General features: G+C 38.3%; 1 protein-coding gene across 1 annotated transcript; it reads right to left on the bottom strand.

Annotated features, from left to right (window-relative positions):
- Positions 1-1,238: 1,238 nt before the first annotated feature.
- Positions 1,239-21,880, bottom strand: LOC140744807 (uncharacterized). Its single transcript, XM_073076477.1, has 6 exons — positions 21,553-21,880; positions 13,870-14,030; positions 12,705-12,803; positions 7,758-7,916; positions 6,591-6,767; positions 1,239-2,326 (listed from the first exon to the last, which is right to left on the bottom strand). Exons 1-6 carry the CDS (start codon positions 21,803-21,805, stop codon positions 2,147-2,149), a joined length of 1,029 nt encoding a protein of 342 aa, XP_072932578.1. The 5' UTR covers positions 21,806-21,880; the 3' UTR covers positions 1,239-2,146.
- Between the last annotated feature and the right edge of the window lie 335 nt (positions 21,881-22,215).

The raw sequence follows: 22,215 nt of genomic DNA, 5'->3' as shown, positions 1-22,215 counted from the left end.
GTATAGTATTGGTATTAAATAGTTACTATATATAAAGTGGGAAAAGGAAGTTGGGCGAAGCGTGGGTGCCTTACGTAATGATGGCAAATAATATCCGGCGTGTAAACCGGCTGAAGTCTAACAGGGATTAAACTAGAAACAAATGTTTCTTTTAAATACCGCAGAGGTTTTAAAATTCCTTCCTTTTGAATCAATCATTTAGTAATCCCAAAAATTGTCAAACGGAGCAACTACAACAATCGCGGGATGTCATAGAGTTATGAGGGGTAAGGAGGTAACATTTATTAGACGACTACGACTTCTATGACTCTATGATGAGACCAATTTGATAGTAACGCCTAATCATTTCCCGTGTAGTGTTTAAGCTTATGTTAACATTTGTGTTATTATTACAAGAAAACATTTAAATTTTTTTCAGTATAGGGATGTTTTGTTTTAAAATTAGCTTGTTTGGGTTTCGGTCTCTAACGCCGATGGTCTAAAGTTCAAATCACCTTTGATTTACGAAATTTTGTGTGTGTTAGAAATAAATTATCGTATGCTTTAACTGTAAAAAAAATATCGTAAGAAATGTACAAATAAACAGGCCTTACTTATTTCTAAGAAAATATATTTTTTAAAAGGTTTGTTCAGTTTGAACGTATAGTCCGCGTAAAACTGTTAGTCCGCTCGGAATATAGAAATGAATCGCGCCGCCATAGCAAAGTGCTCTACACCTGCTCGCAACAACTTCAGAGTGGACTAGCAGTTTGGCGAGGACTATAACATTGTGGTGGACAATGACCTAATCCATCTCATTCTGAGTGGACTCGTGCCCAGTAGTACATTAATGGGTTAATAATTAACAAAATATGATGGTTAGTGGTCACTCGTCATCGTGATATTCCATGACTAATGCATCAAAATTAGACCTATTAGTGTTCCATTGTATAAATCATGTTCAATATACTTTGATAAAAGGAGATTATGTATATAGCAAATTAGTGACATAGAAATATTTTTAAGGATTTATAAACATTATTTTGTGATTACCGTCTGTGTGTGTGTTTGATAAAAGGAGATTATGTATATAGCAAATTAGTGAAATATAAATATTTTAAAGGATTTACAAACATTATTTTGTGATTACCGTGTGTGTGTTGTTGTGTACATGTTCATGGTTTCAAGAAATAAATTAAAATTTTCGTTTGAATTTACGGGATTATTGGGTAAGAAAACAAAGAACAAAAAAACAAAGATTTAAATGTAATAATAATTTAATTTCACAAACATACCTGTTATGTTTGTGCAGTTATAAATACTATTTGAACTATACAAATAATGATTAAGTCATAAATACACTGGCTCTGTACTTTACAATAATATAATTAACAGCTCTATTAAAGCTAGTCATATTTCATTGGATTTCTGTAACAGTAATATAAATAGTTAACAAAAAATCATGTAATACTAATGAAACTAGGAATTATATATTACAATTAAAATTATTCGCCATCCACGGTACATAGTAAACCGTTTACAGTAAGGCGACATGTGGAGAACAATCGTCGTCAGATAAAAATAAAACTATCATGATCCAGCACAATAATTACTATCAAGCAAATAATAATTTACTATCATCGACATCAGTCGAGTTTGGTGGAATGGAGTTTAATACTAAAATCTTAAATACAATAGTACCATTAACAAAGAAATTGAAACTAAAACGGATATTAAGCGAGAAATAAATAAGACCTTGACTAGGATATCGGAAAATTTAGAATGTTTAGCTGCCTGCTACAACAGATCGTTTAGCTGCCTGTTACAACAATAAATAATACATTTTTAAATTCGTCACTATTTACAAAAAATATATAAAAAGGAACTAATTCGCTCTAGACCAAAATGGCAATGTAATGGCATATACATTTTCTACTACGTACGTATAAACAGCCAAAGGTGCAAACAATTCTTCTACGAGGAGATTCGTTGTATCGGGCAAAATGTTTACAGACTCTCCGGTATTAACTAAGGTAATACGATCGCGTTTTAGTCCTAAGTAAAAGCACCAACAATTAAGTAAAGAGCCCAAATACAGTCAAATAAAGGGCAGTCGCCCCGCACAATCCGCGGTTTAACTTTAGTTAGCACAACCGGTGTGACAGCCTCAATTCGCAACTGAAGGGTTGACTTCGTACATTTTCTGGAACACTTGCGCCAGGTATTCTAAGTAGTTGAGGGTGTCCCTGTACACGAGCAGAGCGAAGGTCATCTTGTCCGGTTGGATTTCCGGTAACTCTGAGTCCGGGAGCGGCAGTATTTCCAGCTTACGGGATCGCATGAACTCCTGCAAAGATAGAAAAGGAGATTAGTTGTGTTTTCATTAAGATTTATGAATTCTTAGATCTTAAAATAGGACCGAAATATTGTGAAATTTTATTTCCAGAGCTCAATATGTGTTTAGAGAAGTTTTCAAAGAATCAAAAAATAAGCTTTGCAAAACATAACAGTTCCAAATGCATTATTTATTTATTTATTTATTTATTTATTTATTATTACATCATATTCACTAACATTACAGGAATGCCTAATTCGTTAGTAAATGTAGTCCAATGTGTTAGTATACATATATTATTAATTACTTATAATATTCATTCATTATCATTATATAAAAGTTTAAGCATTTGTCAATATTGAGGTATACCTAAGTCAAATATAATATAAGTCAATACAAGCTAAATCAAATTATTAGTAAAGTAATTATTATTGGTAAGTCACAGTCCAAATATGTCAAATTATCAAATTATGTCAAAGAACTATACCGAGAACATTACCAATTCAGATTAATAAAAATACATTAAAATAAAAAAAATATTCAAATTAAATTTAAAAGTTAAAATTAAAATTAAAATTAAAATTGTGGTCAAAGATAAATTATACTATATAATTCTTATAACAATATATTAATGTCATTTGATTCTATTCAAAATTATTTACCTATTTAATAAACAGATATTTCTATAATTTCCCTGACCACCCTGGTGAACTCGTTTAGTGTACAGCTGAAAAGGTCAATGCGTTGCGCTACGGAATTAAGAATGCACAGTGCTCTAGTAGCGGGCGCGTCACGCAGCAAGTTGGTACGAGCGCGCGGCAACGCCAACAGAGGTGAGGATCGTCGCTGTCCTATGCTCTTATCCGGAGCGCTGAGCCGCAGTGATTCCAACATGGCTGGATTGTCCTTTTCACCCCGCAGGACAAGGAACAAGTACTTGGCCATGGCTTCCTCCCTTCTCGTTTGAAGCTTACTGTAACCCACCATACCCAGCACGAATAAGGTGGGGTACAGCAGAGGATAGCCAGGATACGTACCGTACATTTTCATATACAGGTAACGGGCGTACTTATTTTGAATCCGCTCTAACATTAAATTATATTTCATCTGACTTGGAGCCCATACAACCGAATTATGCTCCAAGTGACTCTTTACCAGGGCTTCATAAAGGGCACGTAAGGCTTTGAAGTTGGTGAAATCCCTCGCTTGCCTCAATATGAAGCCTAGGTTCCGGTACGCCTTCTTGCACACTTCAGCTATATGATCCCCAAAGTTAAGATGATCCGAAAATAGTACCCCAAGATCTCTCACCTTTGTGACGCGCCGGAGCGGCTCACCCCCGACATTGTATAGGTGCCAGCGTGGAGCAAGCGCGCGGCTGAATGAGAGCACAGAGCACTTTGCTACGTTAAATAATAGCTTGTTCTCCCGACTCCATTCAACCAATCGATCTATATCCCTTTGCAACCTGTCATGGTCCGAGATATCGCCTATTTCCCGTACTAATTTCAGGTCGTCAGCAAATAGAAGGCACGTGGACTCCTGAACCGCCTCCGGCAAGTCGTTTATCATTATGATAAACTGAAGGGGCCCTAAATTACTGCCCTGGCTGACGCCTGATCTTGTCCAGTACTCGCCTGAACGGCATCCGCCACAGTCGACATATTGACGCCTGTCTCTCATGTAACTGGCGAAAAAACTAAGCGTATGGGGCGTGCAGCCCATGCCAGCCAGCTTTGAGAGCAGTACGTCACCATCCACTGTATCGAAAGCCCTTTTAAAATCAAAATAGGCAACATCTACTTGTCCCCCTGCATCCACTGTTGGAACCAACTTCGTCATCAAATGCAGTAAGTTTCCCGTTGTCCCACGCCCCGGACGAAATCCGTACTGAGCATCAGACAATTGAGACCTCACCTGTGCATACAATGAGTGCTGTATAGCTGATTCGAACACCTTTGCCGGCGCAGACAGAAGGGCCACCGGTCTATAATCACTTGGCTCTGGACCTCCCCTCCCTTTCGGCACAGGCACTACTCTGGTGAGCTTCCATCTATCAGGATATGTCGCACTTGTAAGGCACACATTAAAAATGTGCAGTAGTGGGTCTTTTAAAGCATAGCGACAATCCTTTAGGATATATGGAGGTATGCCGTCTGGTCCTACTGAGCGCTTAGGTGCGATTCGCGCAAGAGCGCCGGCCACCTCTGCCGGGGTCAGGCCAGGCAAGTGTACGCGCGCGCCGCCGTCCCGTATTGACGCGCTGACCGCTGACACATCTAGCCGCGCCGGCTCCGGGTTGTATATGGATTGAAAAAAATTAGCAAATGTTTCAGCACATTCCAGATCTGACAACGTCCGCTCGTTTTGTACTAATTTAGGCTGCCCACTACTACCCCTCTTTGATCTTATATATTCCCAAAAAGCTCTCGGTTCAAAAGCCAAATGATTTTGAACGCGGTTTCGGTACTGGTCATGAGCAAGCGCGGTCTCTGTCTTCACTTTTGCCCTGCACTGTGAGAATGCCTCGTAGTCTTGCATAGATTTAGTCCTTTTGAAAGTTTTATGTAGGTCGTATTTGACACGAATATTTTTTATAAGTTGTGGTGGGTACCATACTGGGTAAACGTACTTTGATTGCCTCAAGTTTTTAATTTTTAGTGGTACACACTGTCCAAAAATATCATCCAAAGTACTATAAAAATGGTCAAGAGCTAAATTGGGATCCTTTAAATTATACAATTCGCTCCAGTCGATGTCAAGTACTAGAGAGTATAATTTCCCAAAGTCTGCTTTCCGGAAGTTCCACTCCTTCAACTGTTCGTGGAATGCATCCCGACTGTATGAGCTACCTACCATGCTATCTGCTACACGCGCGGTGTCAACGACGCGAACAGCCACTGCGAGCGGCGGGTGGTACGCGTCCACCGGCTCCAGAGCCTCATCCGACTCCGTCACAGTCACACCATCGCGCGCGCTTAACACTAGGTCCAGTTGTCGACCGTTGCAGTTGGGAACACTGTTACACTGAACGAGCTCCCCGAACGCCACGAAATAGTCATAATAATTTTGTACATAATTACTGCTAGAATACATATTAAAATCTCCTAATATTAAAACATTATTTTTAAATTTTATACATGTCTTTTCTAAGGCATCAAACATTAAAAGATATTCATTTTCGGCAGTTTGCGGCGGGATGTACACTACAGCGCACCCAAATAAAAAAATATTTTTTGCATAAACAGCTACGCACACTAGCTCGAAGTTGCACTTGTCTATGTCTATGCTACCTGGCAACGGCACTTGTCGCAACTCAAACCGCGGCGCAGCGGCCAGCAGCACGCCACCCTGCTTGCGGCCGTCCGCGCGGTCGCAGCGCACCACGGAGTAGTCGGGCGGCACGATCTCCGCGTTCGTGATGGACCTGTTGCATCCAGTCTCGGTGATCGCGAATAAGTCCGCTACTGCACATTGTAGCAACAATAAAAATTGTGTTGTTTTAGTCCGAAGCCCTCTCACATTTTGATATAAAATATTAATGGTTTCCTTATTTCTTGGTGTGCTGTTGGGGAAGTTTTGAGGTACGAAAAAATACCCACTCGCTGTACTCGGCATTCTTGGGCCATACGGTAGGGTTATGCAACTTGTCAAAACTGTCCTCCGTTACACAGATCCGAAACGAGGAGTATCCCCTTTCTGTTTTGTGTTGTATATTGCTAACCTCTACAAAGGCGTTTTCTCCTAATATGTCTCTAATATACTGAATTAAGTCCTCCTCTTTCGTGTCTTTAAGAAGTCTCCAGACATGTAAGTACTTTTTCCGCTCAACAGCCTTTATTTTGAGACCTGTAGTGTTAGTTCCCTTGCTAATCGTGGATATTTTCCGTGTCCTTGTTTCTTTACCATTATTTTCTGAGTTTATATTGGGTTCCATCGCTGGTCTAAATTCTAATTCCGGGGCAGCATTTTTCTTATCATTATCATCAGCAATCGCCGCTGGTCGCCGCGAACGTCTCGGTTTTACATTAACCCACTTGTCCGTTTCCAATTGCTCTTGATGCGCCTGAGCAAATTTATCATTTGCGACTTTGTTCGTATCGATTGTATTGTAACATTCTTCTGAAATTTTATCCAAGACAAAAGTTGATGCTGACTGAATGCACTCAAGCATAACCAAATACTGATAAGTTCAAGCACTCTTGCCAAACCAACACTGTACAAACTTCTTAGGTTAAGACTAATTAAGGAATATAAGAACTTTAGATCAACTCACATTAAACAAGCAGAGTACAGCTCGTACGTTGTGCATGCTCTTCGTAATGTTCTGTTTCACGGACGCGTCTACCGTGACCACGTTGTCGTTCAACCCGTTGTTGCTGACCGTGTACAGGCCCGCGACGATCATCTTCAGCCCCTTGTACATAGATGGCAATAGCGAGTCTATGTTTTTCTGTGGACAAAGAAAACATCGATAAGTATAACCTAATATTGCAACAATAACAACAGTAGTAGAGGGAGAAGTGTTAAATAACCCTAAATAAGATTGATGTGCTTTTTGGTCACCGAAGGACAAGGATTAATTCGGAAGACTTACCTAGACTTCCGAATTAATCCTTGTCCTTCGGTGACCAAGACGTACTTTTCTAGAGAGCCAATAAACCTTACGCTTAATTAACACAAAGGCACAACACTTATGTGCTTGAATTTGGGTGAACTTATCGATACAAAATGCGTATCAGTCCAAATTCGACAATTACATACACACATGATAAAGGCCATCAAATTGCGAAACCATTGTGTTCTCACGTAAACGATAGCCGGCTGACAACAATGAGTGCCACCGACGATGTCGTTTCTTTGAAATCGATTGAAAAACTCATACGGATGCACGTTTTTGGCATCAGCGAATTCGCCGCCCCACGATTAAGAGAACAATAAAATCGATTCGGTTAGGTAACCACTATTATCTTCGAAATAAGAGTACAGATAAATTAAGTGGCTGCCTTTCGGCGTTGTGACCGGATGTGTGATCGGTTTGACTCAATTGTATTAAATTGAATCAGATTTGTTATCGCACAAAATATAGCTAGTTTGCTCGTGATACGTTTAAAGATTTTGAGAAACGATGCTACAACATGACTAATGCATTTTCACTGATAGGTAGGTATACAACTTAAAACTTTAAGCATCGCATTAAATGTCGTCTAATATCCTAATTACATAATGCTAAAATAAGAGTTGTGTAGAGAAATTGTTCCTAATTTTATTTAAGAGAAGGCTTATACCAATACAACATTAAGTGCCTCTATCGTTTCCCTAATAGAGACATTATAAGCTAAGTAGATTTAACTACATTTGAATACACTATCCCTAACATGGAACGCATCGATGTTAATATTAAGTACCTACTAAGTAACATTTGTAAAAAGTCCAAACTCACCATTAAGTCAGCCATGAAGTCGTCAGGCATGGTGACGTTGATGGCCTTCGCCTTTGGCAGGGCATCCTCAGGGAACCACGAGAACTTTCGAAGCCACTCGTAGTTAGACCACTCTTTTAGGAGTTTTTCAAAGGATTCATAACTGTGCAGCTGTAATGCCTGTAACAAGAGAAAACTTTTATAAATACGCGGAAACGGAAAAAAATGAAATCTATCATCTATAAATTTAAAGATGAACGTTTGTCTGCATGTCCTTTATAGAATCGTAAACTATGCATTTGATCATGTGATAATCTTTAGCAAAGTTGTTGTGCTTGAGCCCACGAAGGTTTCTGAGATGGTACGACCAATTTTCGACAGATGGCGCCACTGTCATTCCAATGAAGGTACAAATTTTCAGTGGCATGTCATCTTCTTTTTTAAACGCGGGCGAAGTCGCGAGCTCTACTAGTATCATATATATCATTCACTTAACTTTTAAGGTGGAGTAACTAATGGGGTAATAATTTTCAGTGAAGTGTGACTTATGTCTGATTTTCAGTTTCAATAGGATTTACTTATTAAAAATTATATAATGTCATATAGCAACTTTATCTCAGATGCCATATTAAGCCTTATTATCAGGGTCAAATTAAACACACTTCCGATTTCCCAAAGCCGTGGGTGTGTTAGAGATTGATAAACTATTTTTATTATTATAGAGAAAGGAAGCAAGCCTACATGCTTGAAACTTCTTAGAAACCCACCAGCCCACACATTTTTCCAGGACAAAGGACTACACCTTTATTCTCATTAGTTATAAATACTAATGATGGTCTCATTAAACAAAGCTTAATGATAACGATGTTAGAAATTAAACAATTTAGCAGTAGGTCCAAGTAGGAGAACAAAAGTATGAATCAACGTTGACACGCTACGGTTCCCGTCGATTTCTTTGAATGATAAAAATAGTGCGGCGTTGATTGACTTTCATGGAAAAGGACGATTGGACGGAAGATGGTCTAGTGTCGCAGCATCCGCTAGACGCCGGTATAAATAAGGACGGAGTGCGGACTCCAGAACCATCAGTGGTCATCTTGGTAGCCGAGCATTTATTGTCTTGTCTTTCTCTACTAAAAACCAGGTATTTACTTTTTAAATATTACTTTTAGATTTCATTTTTTTTTACCTAACCGCCGAGGGTAATGATTTTCGCGCATATGTATATATGTATGTCTTAGTCACATCCTTCAGCCCAAACGGTTTGACAGATTATTCGAGGTGTCGCTATATTTATTTAAATTGTGGAAGTGCCATAGGGTATATTTTTAAGCAATCAGCTTTAGTGTTTGATACTTAAAAATGTTTAGTGTACCTATTTATGTTTGTGTACGTATTGTGTCTATATATAAACGTGTATTTGCCACCGAAAATAAATGAAGCCCAAAATAGGATTAACTTATAAATAGGCTTGGCAAATCACCAATTAGAATATCGATATGCAGTGATACAGTGGTGATTACTTTAAGTTTGCATGCCATTAGTAAAATGGGTGTATTTAGATAATTTTAAGCGATCCGCCAACATTATGGGTCAGCCAAGGTCGTGTGAAAGATGAGATCGAAACCGGAGGTCTGACCGCCGCTGCCGACATGTCACGTAACGAAACCGTTTCGACATTAAAATTTGACACTACGCCCAGAACATACGTGACATACTACTAGTGAATCAATTCAGTCTTAAATCCCATCGAAATAGATTTCAATTTGTATGTACAATGTAAATAAGCCCGCGATACGGCAGATGCAACAATTCGACAGTCCCTTCCAACAGTGGAAACATCGTTACACAACAATACAGCTAATTAACGATTTCCATTCCTAAAATCGTGACAAACAACCCAAAATCCTTATATTGTGCAAAGTCCTTATCGGCGATCGATGCGATATTCGAAATCGTATTGAAATTGATTTCCAAATAGATTTAACGAGCTTAATTCATAAACCACTGCAACCATTATGATAATGGGCCGTGATTGATAAAGCTGATTTTATTTATAATTTATTTACCAATGATTTTCAATGATAAAAGCTTTAAATATAATGCAAGTTCCATAAAATTGTTTAGGAATAGCAGAAGTTCTTTGCGACCGGTAGATATTTAATAATACAAGCGTCATCATAACGTTAAGTCATAACAGTTTATTTAAGAGAATTAAAATAACGCTTCGGTGGTCATATTCGCTTGGAGATGGAATGCGATGTTTGTGTACACGGCTATGTGTTGGTAGCTATGTGTGAAACACAGGTGTGCGTCCGGCCACGCCACGCCATATCCGAAACTGCCATCTGATAGTAAACTTTATTGATAATGTCATTATATTTGTTTGTAACAGTCTCGCTTAAAGGACAAATCGATTGACTTTAAACTCAAACCCTGATATGATATTTAAATGCAACGAATACGAACTTTATTCAAATTGTTATAAAGTGCCTTCGTGTTTATTTAATTTAATATTATCTACGTTAAAAGCTCGTTGTTATAGTTAGAACATCATAGTTACAATTCCAAGGAGTAAGATGGCTACGTTCGCATTCGATGTTCCCGTGGGTGGGCCGTTAGCTTAGAAATTTGACGATATAACATCCGGATACCTAGCTAGAAACATCGGAAGCTTATCAAATAAACATGCACTCACACATACGCGCAACTTGATATATTTACCGCACACGAGCGCACACGTATCCAACGCGGCAGACAGCCTGTCGCCCGTGTGAAGAACGCTATCGCACTAAGTATGTATGTAATGTCATGTATAATTCAATGTTTATATATCTAGCCACATCACAACATGATAAGCATAGCAGATGGACGGCTCGGAGCATGCTCGTATGTAGAGAGCGCGCTGACCGATCGCGTTACGCTTGCATTTTTCAAAAAGCGAAGAATGTTGAGACTTTTTGATGAATATCAGCGTAATTCCAGTTTCTAAATGTGATGTGATAATAATTTGACACCGGCGTGCTCTAAACCGTGTGCCTTATGGTATATTCACACGGTGGCCAGAGCGGAGTCACACAGTACCGGTAGGGTTCGTTGAATTTGTTATTGCGTTCTCGGTACGGCGGCCAGTTATTATTTGTAAGGAATGGGTTGACGACAGATATGATAGCACGTGTAATTTGGATATTTCGTTTTATATGCCACACGGTCTCTTTTCCTGTTACGACTTTACGTTCTTTGTCTCGGCGGTGCCTAAAAAGTATGAGTAATATTTCAAAGAGAGAATCGATATGCATAATCTGACATACAAAACTCAGTTCAGTTCACAAGTTGGAAAATGCGAAACCGAAACAAAGGAGATGTAAACGTCCTTGTAAATCGTTAACAATGGCGGTTCATCGTCTCGGGGCTTCGTCTAAATCGCAATAAATATGATACATTAGTAACGAATGACCGACATTAAGGGGAGAGACAGAAAAAAATCGTCGGGCAGGTGTGTCGCGCAATACTAATGCGCAATCAGTATTCGATGCGTACGCGCACCGTCCTGTACTTCGTTCCGGCTACTGTGCGTCGATAATGTCATTTTACGACGGGGAGGCAGCGGTGAGCGGACAGGACGTCGCCGTCGTTACGACCGGCGAGCCTATTACAAATGCCACCATACCTCATACGCGAACATCGCACGCCACGCCACGACGACTCAAATCGAAATCAATTCGTTGTTCCTCCTCCATTGACCGCTCGACACTCAATCACACGTTGACATTATCAACTTTAATCGAAATGGATACGTTCCGTCACAGGCGACGATATTACAAAATACAATGGTAGAGGGTCATCCATAAATGATTCGAGGCGCGACAGCGACATCGCATTATTGCTCGTTGATCGGGCCACCTTACTTCCGATTCGGAAATATTATATTCCTGGGATCGAACTGACAGAATTGTCTTAAATCGATTCTTAAAACTAGTGATTTATTGTATGAGCTCCATTCGATGCAAATTGATGTTTGGCGTTTCCGAGGTTTCTGATGGAGCTTGGATGGCGCGTCAATATTTTGATGCGGACGTAATTGAGGGGTTCGAACTATGTTGAAAATCGAAGAGGGCGATGTGCCGATGAGGCGTCACATGAGCGCAGTACAAAATTATAATTAAAAGGGAGGAAGCGACCGTGGCCGGACGTACAGACGCGAAACCGGCGGCGCCCGCGTCGATGCAATCTCTCTTCCACGCCATCCGACGCGGTGAGAAAACGGCGCTAAAAACGTGCACGCGAGGAATCGTTAATGGACGAAATGAAATTTCGTGTGAAACTAACCGCCGACGGAATCGCCAAAAGTGCATAGATATGCGATTGTGCGTACGTCGTTACGTAGGCGTAGTGAGTAGGTACTACAGACACTTTCATTCATAAATCGATAAAATCACATTAAGCCCTAAAGGTATGCAGCGATGTCCTTAGTTTGAAGTTTTATTGGTATTGGTCGGTCGCAGGCTGCGTCCGTTCATTTAGAGCGACGCGGCGGGCATAACGATGTGACCGCGAATACTACGTCGCGATTGTCTCGTCACCCGACTCGATTCATCAATGAAAGCGAACGAACAATTTTATTAGAAGTTTTCGATTACCCATTATTATACTACTGTTATGGTTCGATATAATAATGCCTTTTAGATCATTGTTATACAATATTAACGACCTAACTGATTGATTACTATGTACAAGTTTGACAAATAGTTAAATTATGAAGTTAGACGTTCGGATATTTGATTTCTTTGTTCACATTACAAACTTCAAAGATTTGGATGTTTCTTCATAGTTTTTAAATACCGATGATGTTCCATGTGTTCAGGCAAATCTTAATGATCTTTATGGTGCTCCAGATTAATTATCGATAGAGACGCCAAACCGACTTTTATAATATTAAAATATATTTGTAATTCTAATAATACTTACAAGATGGTCCTTGTATTTCGCCGATGACTCGAAAGCATTCCGTGCTTGTAATGCTATCTCATTCATTTTGTTTCTTGAGTATTGTACTTCTGAATTTGACTGAAAAGAAATAAAACATCATTAATATTGTGACAAAATTAAGAGACTAACGAAAATAAGAAACATCCTAAAACACAATAAAGGTATTTTAGACCAATTGATATGGTGTAGGTATAATTATTCGATTACTGAAATCTTTAAAGCTCATAGAGTTAAAAGTTTGTAGTAAATAGGTTAATGAGCTTACAATAAAATGACAGTGAACGGCCACCACCGTATTTTATTTTAAATTACCACTGAGGTATCAATTGCAGTGGAAAAAGGACAAACGGTCCCGCGATTAAAACTCCATTAAACGCAACTTATCATTAAACATAAGAAACTTGGTATATCATAAGAAAATAAAGGTGTTCGTTAGGTCGACGCAACTAAAAATAGTATTACGGGACACATATTCTAACAATAGATTACAGTGGATCTAAACATCGTCATTAATATTCAAAACTCTAGACTGCAGTGGCCACGCTCCCCGCTTGCGTCCGTCATACATTGAATGACGTATTAGCGCCTGTATGGTACGAGGCGGTCGGTCAACCACCCGCTTACCCCGCGTCCATTACAACCTTTACTTTCTTGATCTTGTCAAAAGAAAATATTACTTCCTCTTATTTATGTTATATGCCACATTCTATCACATATTTATATCTATGGTTGTGATAATTAATCGAATTCTTATGAAAAGTATGATCAAAAACTTTCTTCGCAAGACCTTATGTTAACTAAATAGCTATTTCATTTTCATTTACAGTAATAAATTTAAAAAAATGAAGAGGAAGTATTTTAAGATTCAATAAGGGTGGTTTTCATCAGGTCATTGTTGTTTCATTTAAACAACAATTATAATGGTTACGGACTACTGCTTAGGTTTCTGCATATTTCCGCCAATATTACATTTTGCTTTGATTAGGGGTGGTATGTTGTACTTTCTTAAGCCATTTTAATATAAGGAAAATCAACGAATTGGTGACGGATTTGTTTAGTACTTTCGAGTCATTACACAAATTAACTTGTATAGGTGTCAGTGTAATCATAAATCGCAGGCATTGCTCCATATTTCAATACTCACATTAGGGTCATAATCGCATGGATTCGCCCACAGGCTGTTCTCCCCCGTGTCGCGGCGCTGTCGCTCCATGTTGCGCTTCTTGTGCGGCGCCGCTGACGACTGTGGCGACAGTCCACCCACAAGTAACACCAGGCACACTGCCGCGCAGACGTTGACGTATCCTGGTAACACAAAGTTGAGGTAAGTTCATTGTGATTAAGAGTAATGAGGTGTTACGGAGCGCTATGACTTGGGGCTCTTCAATAAGGTGCCAAAAGAGCTCTCCACCAAATATCACCTTTGGTGGCGAGCTCTGGTGTTGCAAATGTCCATACGCGACGTTGACTACTTTCTGTTAGGTAACCCGTCGTTGTTATCGTCTATTTTTTGTCTACACTGTAAACGAATTTGTGATCAGTTCATGTATAATATTTTTAAGGACATTTACATTTCACTTGCAATTTCAAATGTTATGTGTAGTTATATCCTGCAACACTTTCCTTATTTGGTAACTTTTTGTGTTAGTTAAAAAAAAACGGCTGTGATTATGTCACCGATCATCGGTAAGCGACAAAGTTCTGCGGTTACACGGTTAAATAGGCATTGACTAGAAGCAAGTAGACCAACAATGTTACACTAGCATTTATAATACTTGTCAGGATTTTTATTATTATTACTTTACTTCCAAAATATTGTTTTATATTATCTTGAATAGTATTACTTATGATATTAAACATAATCCTGACTTAATATATTCACTATTGATCAAAGTAGTAGAGTCCATGACAGCGCGTGATTTAAGTACCACAATTTCAAATCAAAATTTACTTTCTGATGCATCTCATCAATGAAAACGCAAGAACCACGTTCCGTATGCGGCACGCACGATGCTATCGATTATGGTAATCGATGAACATCCGATGAATAAATACATCGCGGCCCAGAGGTGGACAGCCTTTGCTAATTGTCCGGTGAACCTATGTGAATCACTAATGCGGCACAATTTAACGGTGGCGGGCAGCCGACCGGACATTCTTCCGATATCGACATACTATATCGACGCGAACTACGTAGTTATCCGGCTAAACGGTTCATATCGGTATACTATATCGACGAGAACTATGTAGTTATCAGGCTAGACTGTTCATATCTTTACACTATATCGACGCAAACTACTTAATTATCCGGCTAAACGGTTCCTATACGATCTCGTTCCTGCTTATAATAGAATGATTTTAAATTTATTGCGTCACAAGAGTCATTATTGAATTATTAAGAAGAATTTTACCTTTAAGAATCGATTTTACGAATTACAAAGTTAAATTAAATTAATTTAGAAACTGTTTGAACAATGTTAGTGCCATGCGAATACAGGCAAGTTTTATTTGTTCGATTCTAGATGGCGTTGTAAATATTTTTAGTTACTGTTTTATTATTATTTTGTATAAAAAGGAAACACTTTATTTTTATACTAATTTTACATAGTATTTAGGTAAACATCGTTATGCTATGCACATTTCACGTGAGGAATGCAACAATTTACGTAGTTGCAATAAAATAACTGATTTATTTTGCGGGAATAGGCGGACATTTGAGATCAGTGGAGAGAATAATGTGAAAGTGTTCAAAATTCTTTTGAGTAATGTAAATAACTATAATTTACTAATTTTTATTTAATGACAAAGTAGAAGCTTTTTTCTAATTATGCTACTTTAACTGACACTTTAATATCGTCAGTAATTATATAAGATCTTTACAGGTAATAAAAATATTTCAGACATCTATAAATTATATTACTGCGAATATATCTCCAGGTAAATGCACTAGTAAATTAGTTATGTGTTACTTTCATATCATTGCGAAATGTACATCAATTGTTTAATTGACTGCCGCTCCGTCAATATTATACGTTACTCACTAATCGCGTTATTTGCTCTTTCAGTGCTTTGACTCAATGTGTGTGAATCACATGTATTATGTCTGTTACATGGTGACTAACCTTACAACACTTTACACTATTTTGTAACTCGTAGGTAGCGCCTTACGATCTTTTCGCGCGAATATATCTTTAGACAAACGTAGGACTCGTTAAATGCGTCAGATGTTTAACTGAAACGTAACTGACATTCCACAAGTTTATTACCGAAGACGTAACGCGGTATTTTGAACTTGACATTAAAATCTGATATATCGATTCGAGAATAGCTTCATTTTAAACGCGTTAAACAAGCAACGAACGAAAATAAATGATCTAAATTTACATCATCTTAGTTAATATAAATAAATAGCTGTAATTGAAGTAACAAATTATAGTTAAGATATGGTATACGGAACTAACGAATAAGGACATGACTACATCCTGAAATAGTTAACACTTTCAAAAAAAAAACACTAATTTTCTAATAATAGACAACGATAATACGAGTATAAGAAGTTCAGTTGACAAAATAAAATAAGTAGAGTTCACGCTTTGTTGAATCCGTATTGCAATAAATAGCTACACGGTTACTTAATAATATATCGTACAAACTTAGTGCTATTTATATCCGTTTGTAGGTATCGATTTATATCAATGGGTCTTGTTATGAATGAACGAGAATCAAGGATGCTTAGGCACGAGAAATATGTAACTACAAAGGAAACTTTTGTGTGCAAATAACTAATACAAAAAAACCGTGGGATTTGCCAACCACTGAATGCAATTCGCGGTACATTTCCCAAAAGTGGGTACTTTTCCAAAAGTGCAGTAAACAATTTTGAGTAATGGTATAATGAACTCCGTTGCCGACCGTAGAAAATTGTGTCCGGTGTTTTTTTATCTTTGCGTCTCGTTAGCGAGTTTTGTGGCGATTTTGCTCCTTAGCCCGGAGGCTGTGCAGCGGTCAAATAAAAGAAAATTATAGTTATAGGGCACTTCGCCGCTTATTATTTAACTAAGCCCCGTGAGCTGGTCCCGATCATCACCCGCCCCTCATTCGAGTAAGAGTAAGATACCAACATATCTCTTCACTCTACTTACACGCAAAGTAAATTCGCTGCCATTTATATAAACAAATCCGAACATCAGAGGCAATGCTCGGCGCCTGCCTCGATACGATCTCATTATAGGTGCTGTATCACCCTCTAATTGACACAATAACATCGTTGTTACAGTTGGAACACAAAAGGCGACCGCAAAGGCGGAGTTGGGCAATAACGATCATGTCAAAAGGAAGGCCCGACACACAACACGCGTTAAACACACGATCATAACATTTTATTAGTGCGCCGGTCAAAAGCAAGCAACCGCGAGACCGCCGTCAAAAGTTCAACAAAAAAAAAACAACAGGTCAGCTCGTAAAAAGGCGTAGAGTCACTCAGTGTTATTTTACATTCACCAAATCCCTTTACATAAAAAATATACAGCAGCTAATAAAGCGTTATCGTTTAGATACGAATTAAAAATTCACTAATTAAATTAATCACATGCAAGTATCAGCGTCGGCGAAATTGAATTTTGTCTCAGACTTGGAGCCTAAATAATTTTGGACTTTGATATCTGAAAAATTTGGTTCAAAACTCGTCCACTGTTTGAGCAAACTCAAAAATACATCTCAGATTCCAAGGGGATCTCATTTAAAGGAGCGGTAATTAGAAACTGAAAAAAAAACTATAAATGGACAATGAGGAGACTCGATCGAATTCCTTAGCCCATTGAAGATCTGACCGAGCGACCATAAAAACTGTAGATACCTACACGTAGGTAATACACAGGTTATAAGGGGGCATAAAAAAGTAGGGACCGCGTCGGAGGTCGGCTTGACTACCCGAGAAACAAAGAATTCGTTTATTTTTTAACAGCTCGCCCGTACACAAAAGGAGGCTTCGCGGCACGAAAAACGACCCAAACGAGAGCACCTTGTTAACCTTTTTAAAAAGAAATCGCGCGACCGCTAACTAGAATTTCGGCTCGAAAACCGAGAAAACTTCGCACCGTTCGGTGCGGCGGACGTAGTCGGCGCCTGCGCAATCATTATGTAAATTCAGAACATAAACGCGTCAAAAAATTTGGATGCGAGCACCATCTTCGCGGCTCGTTACAAAATGATGCGCGTCAAATTATTGATGGTTTTTGTATCTTTTGCGACCGTTCCGCGCTTGAGCCTTGATATCTCATGTCAGAATCTCGCACCGAAATTAAGGGTACCGTTTCATATTCTTAACGGTATTATTAATGTTCGGAGATGTGTCATTGAATAGAAGGGGTCTTATGTTTGAGGATAATAGTCCTTTAATTCAGTCCATTCATTATTTTGTTAGCGGCGGCTACAACCCGTATGCTCATAAAATTTGACTGCGCATAATAAGAGCTATTATCGCCCGAATAAGCGCGTGTCAGTGCGTATCACACAGTGCCCGGTGGTGCCCTCCTCATTAACTGAAAATCGCTCTAAACGGTAATAGCATCTTCGGGCATCGGCGATCGTCGCCGTCCGCCCTCAAATTAACCAAACAAGCGCAAATTTCCCTCGAGTTAAAATATAATAAGGTAACGGGCTGATATTACGCAATTTCACAGATAAGTTTTTTAATGGAAATTAAATGAAAATTTATGGTGTCTTTGCCCCTTGCGCCGGTGGGATGTGTTTTCACGTCGCAGGTAGTAACAAGAAATAATTGTGCTTTACAAATAAAGATCGAATGGTCGTGTTGAGCTAAATGTGACGGCTAAGCAGCGTAATTACAAGGGCTCGGTCTCACTGAAATAACTGTTTATAATTGTAGCGGCTCGGCTTACCGCGGGTAAATGTGGAGGTTTTATGTGAAACGTTGCTAATGAGGGAGTGGATCGCGGTCCTAATGACTCGGACATAGTTCATGAAATCGAGCGGAGCGCGCACACGCTATTACTACATGACACTGGACTCTGCGTTTCTTTTTATAATCCCACTCAATAATGACGTAAGTATGTACAGGATTTTCTTCGCTTAACTACGAATTTTATTTTATTTTATCGTGAGAGGATTATTACTTTTATAGTATTTGTTTAACTTTGAATTATTATTTATTTATTTAGAGCTCGCTGTTTATTTTGTGATGATTAATTTTAAAACATGTGTTCTTTACAAATAGTGTAAATTAATAAATGGGAAAAAGAGTAAACTGGCTTTGTAAATTGAATATAGGCCAAAAATTTAAAATTTAAAATTAATAAGAGATTGTTAAGAAAATTGTCTTCAATAATTAATAGTATCTACATAATCATGATAATTAAATTGCCAAAAAAAAAAAATAATAAATTAAAAGTAAAATATTAAAAATTTAAACCGAATAATTGCAAAATGAAATCCATATTGGCTTACTACTTGATAAAATTTATATCTGATATAGGTACATCTACGTCACAACATGAACCACAACCTACGAGTAGTGACATAATTGTCGTAGGACGTGTGAATAGCCCGGTGGCGGCGTTACGACATTCTTGTAATTAAAAATACAAAAACGTTTTTATTAATCACTTCAAACTATTCTAAATCTGTAGTTACAAAAAGGTTTTAATAGTACACAGCGGGACTGAACCTAGTGTAGGTTTAAGATATTTTTTCCATTACGGATACAAAATGGGTTTTTTTAGCTCAATGGGTACATGTGAACCGGAATTGTGACACACTACCACTACAAGTGAATTACAAAACGGCAATCCGTATTAAATGTTCTTGCGAAAAACACTTCCGGGAAAATTATTGTTCAATCTTTTTTAGGCCATATTTTCTTGTTGGTAGTTAGCGATTCGGCGTGGTTTGTCCGATTAATCATAATATAATAAATAGTATATAATATAATATATAATAGTCTATAATAATATAATAGTTCAGATACTGGCGTGGGTTAATCATAACGAAGTAATAAAACTTACTTATATCTGCTAACAAATTAGCGTTAATCCACAAGGATCCACCGGCTTCATTGAGCCTATTACGTTATTGGTATTCTATTCATCCTAATGAGGGTAAAAAGGCGTTAATTATGAGAACATTTTCTTATGATAATGAAGTAGCTAACGAGTGTACAGTCAAGTTATGACATATCACTACTGTGACAAATGAAATTTCTTTTTTGTCGAGAAGTTTCTAGAAATGTAAAAGTTGAAAAAGTGAAAAAAACTTAGATATGCCTTTGAGAACGGAGATAAAGGAGATTAAATTTGCATAGATAAGCCCTAATTCATACAAATGTGGGTACTGAATTTGGGGTAGAAAAAAGTTCAATTTAAAAGTAGATTATAGGTAACAAACATCGCTTATCGTGCACAAGACTGTTTGTTTCTACCTAATGGGTAAATGTTTAAAGTCTGCAGTGACAAATGAACCATCGCACACCATGACTGACTTTACATTATCTAACAGAGTTGCAACAGGTAGACATGATTGCTATTATAATAGGTAGCTACTATCTATATACTAACATACAGACTCACGTGTCATTCCAGCTTAGGATGCAGTGGACTACTGTGATTAGGTTTAAATAAAATTGGACACCTGATATTGACCTCGGATGAGATCTAGTCCTATTCGAGTTTACATAAAAGTCCGGATGATATCTTGACCTTTAACGAGGACTATTGACCCATTAACATGGCCCGAAAAATATAATTATGAACTGATATTTCCCACATGTTGACCACTTGCGGCATAACCTAGTAGAGTTATTGTTTTCAATGCATTCGCTCTACTGAGTTACGCGCCAGTACAGTACATTTCTTTCTTTCTTTGCAAAAAGTGTCTCAAAATTTGAACGATAGCCACAGAAAATTTCAGTTACTTTCAGATGTTTATAAGCAAAAATAGTTTTATTTGCTGCAAAACTTTTTAGAAATGTTATCACATAAACAAATGTTTTAAAAGGCTTTAAACGAAAAAAAAATGAATAAAACACTATATTGATTAATGATAATATAGGCAAAATGAAACTTTATATTGAACACTTATTAGTAAATTATTTAGTAAATACTAGAAAGAAGCTATGTAGAGTTTGTAGAGTTAAAGCATATAAGAGTGTGATGTAAACTAGCGAACACGATCTGGTCGGATCTTACGAATGTGTTTAGATAGGCACCTTTATTTTTTATAGGACGTCATTTAAATCATTTCATGGCCCTATATAGAGGGACCGGCGATAGTACTAATAATTACGAAACATACCCTCGGAGCCGCGCGGACATAACTGTGTGCCGCTGTTAAAGGATAAAAACATTTAGTCTGATATGTCATTCCGGTAACAGTACGCTAGTTTAATTGCAGTTTAAGCCCAGTTAGTTAGTTCTGATCTTCGTGTTTAACATTGTAGAGTCGCGATCAAGCCGAGTTTTTGCGCGTAATGAAATTGTAAGCTCGACTGCAGCAGACGGGCGAGATTCGTGCGAGATTGGAGCGACAATGAGACGGACATGAGAATAGGTGCGTTCGCAGACCGCCGGATATTTGTTTTATAAATACAGTTCAATGCAATGCAAGGTAAGCTTTCTCTGACCTTTAGAAGTGATAAGTTCATCCTCTGGGGAATCACCTGCTTATAATGAAATGAGATTCACTGAATCTTTAGTATATTTATGTTATGTTTTTAATCTATATTTGAGTTATGACGTAACTTCCTGAATAACTGATTAATGATATAATTGTTACAGATAAAAAAAATAGGAAAATAATAAAAAAAATATCTTACTGCTTCTCGCTGAACTCGAACGGTAAGGTCGACATCTATCCACTATATCACTATCACAGTCACTGTATTGGCTAATTAATCTAGTCCTAGAACATTGTTCACAACCTGCCGGCCTGTGCACAGCCTTCGGGCAGTCCGAGGTGGGACACGGTAGGGGCTTGCAACAGGTGTCCGATACTTCCATCTTTTGTCTAACTATCACAGTGCCGGCTTGTCTGAATAACGCGAAGTACGGGATCTTAGTGCAATCCATAGCAGTCGATCTCAATTGACATCCCCGAAAAGGTGTAATGTCGCACGCGTCGTGTCGGGTAAGCGACTAAATGAATTGGTGTGACAGCGCGTATAATAAAGCCTGGCTTGGAGCACGTGGCGTTGGCAGAGGGGGGCGAAATAACGTATAGTCGGTGGGGTTCTCTTGTGCCGGTCGGCATCGGCTATTGGCGGCCGCGGCAGTGGAGGGCGGTCCCGTCCCACCCAGTCGCAAGTACCTTTATGTAGCCGAGGGTCTGAGCGGCAGTCGTATCTAGGGGTTGATTTTCACTTGCACATAAACTTCAGTTTGCGGCTATTTTTAAATTAGATTTTATGAGAAATAAATTTTCAGTGCATTTAAATATTTGAGGAACGGTTCGTAATACCTCTGTGCTCAATGGCGTAAAT

This window comes from Epargyreus clarus, unplaced genomic scaffold (genome assembly GCF_041222505.1).
Source record: "Epargyreus clarus isolate Ecla_fem2 unplaced genomic scaffold, WU_Ecla_fem_2.2 ptg000009l, whole genome shotgun sequence".
In the NCBI taxonomy this organism is placed as follows: domain Eukaryota; kingdom Metazoa; phylum Arthropoda; class Insecta; order Lepidoptera; family Hesperiidae; genus Epargyreus; species Epargyreus clarus.
The sequence above is the reverse complement of the archived record's forward strand: the minus strand, read 5'-3'. Positions and strand labels throughout refer to the sequence as shown.

What these genes read in the sequence shown, in the direction of transcription:
- LOC140744807 (XM_073076477.1), bottom strand. Translation starts at nt 21,805, where the DNA reads ATGGATTGCACTAAGATCCCGTACTTCGCGTTATTCAGACAAGCCGGC. An exon ending in TTCGAGTTCAGCGAGAAGCA is followed by an intron (nt 14,031 to 21,552) that starts GTAAGATATTTT and finishes TTGTGTTACCAG; the next exon opens with GATACGTCAACGTCTGCGCG. An exon ending in CTGTACTCTGCTTGTTTAAT is followed by an intron (nt 2,327 to 6,590) that starts GTGAGTTGATCT and finishes CTATCTTTGCAG; the next exon opens with GAGTTCATGCGATCCCGTAA.